The sequence below is a fragment of the Apaloderma vittatum genome, unplaced genomic scaffold, assembly GCF_000703405.1.
Source record: "Apaloderma vittatum isolate BGI_N311 unplaced genomic scaffold, ASM70340v1 scaffold5209, whole genome shotgun sequence".
NCBI lineage: Eukaryota > Metazoa > Chordata > Aves > Trogoniformes > Trogonidae > Apaloderma > Apaloderma vittatum.
The window spans coordinates 27128-28345 of record NW_009735671.1 but is presented as its reverse complement, the minus strand read 5'-3'; the positions used below and the strand labels follow the sequence as shown (position 1 = coordinate 28345).

General features: G+C 51.9%; 1 protein-coding gene across 1 annotated transcript in view; it reads right to left on the bottom strand.

Annotated features, from left to right (window-relative positions):
- Positions 1-1161: 1161 nt before the first annotated feature.
- Positions 1162-1218, bottom strand: part of LOC104279388 (keratin, type II cytoskeletal 5-like) — a 6441-nt gene continuing 6384 nt past the window's right edge. The window contains exon 10 of the mRNA XM_009876659.1: positions 1162-1214. Coding sequence (XP_009874961.1) covers positions 1162-1214 — 53 coding nt within the window. The remainder of the gene's footprint in view (positions 1215-1218) is intronic.

Sequence of the window (1218 nt, the reverse complement as noted above, 5' to 3'; positions counted from 1 at the left end):
TGTTGGGCGCTTTGTCCTGTGTCCCCCCATCCTTGGTAGTGCTGCCCCCTCCCTCCAGTTGCTTCTTCTGGTTTGGGTGATGTTGGGCTGCTCCATTCTCCTCCCTCTTTGACACTGTCCTCGACATGGGGTTACTGCTGGAGCTGTGTTAACTAACGGCTGGGTTGAGCCTCCCCGAGCATGTGCCATCTCATGGATCCCAGCTAAACCTTTGAGAATCTCCTTCCTCTTACCACCTCTCTGTGCTTTCTCACTCCTCTGGTGATGGGCAGGAAGGGCAGCTTCAAGGTTAACCACCACAGCAGGATTCATCCAGGTTTTCCTATCCATCCTTCAGTTCTCCATCCACCCCACCCTCCCCATCCTGGCCCAGAGCCCAAGTCCTAAAACCAAGTTTTCTTTCCTCAAAGTAACAATCCTTTCTGAAGTGCCTACAGAGAGTCCTCATGGCAGCTGGGGCACCGATACCCCAAGGAGCGAAGAAGAAATGCCAAATAGCAGCAGATTTGAAAAATGACAAATGCTCTTTATTGAAACATACAGTATGGAAGTGAGGAGGCTGTAGCCATGAGGACAATGAGTTAGAAATCAGTGCGGCAATTCACATACCCAGAAAGCAATAACCTTTCCCACGGATGCCTGAGAAAACAGAAGGGGCTGGAAAAAAAATAATCTGTAGTTGCAGACAAAATGTTTGGAGGCTGTAACACGTGTTGTGGACAGAAACTTTCAGAGCTGCTTCCATCGCTGAGGACGGAGGTTTCACAAGGCCATCACCCTTCTTTTAGGACGAATGAAATGCATGTGTGTGGCTGTCTCCGATCAGCAAAGCGCTTCCACTTCTCTTTAAATGCGTCATCCCGGGGGAGGACAAGGGAAGAGCAAGGACTGTGCTGAAAGAGGACTGCGGCCGGGCTCCACGAAGGCTCCCAAAGCCCTGTCCATCACCTGTTACAACCTGTGCTTTAGCCAAAGGTGCTCCGGATTCTCGCTTTTTTGGGGTCCTGGTCTTGCCTCCACTGCCCCGAAGGTGGAGGGCAGAGGAAGGAGAGGGTCTAGCGTAGCTATTTACACCATTAATCATAGGGCAGCCTGTGCTTTCAGAAGGCAGGAATCACGCCGTCATCCACGCTGGGGCGGGGGCTCCACGCTCATCCGCCCTTATCTGATGGTCTTTTTGCTGGTGGTGGTCTTGGAAACAATCCTCACGCTGCCTCC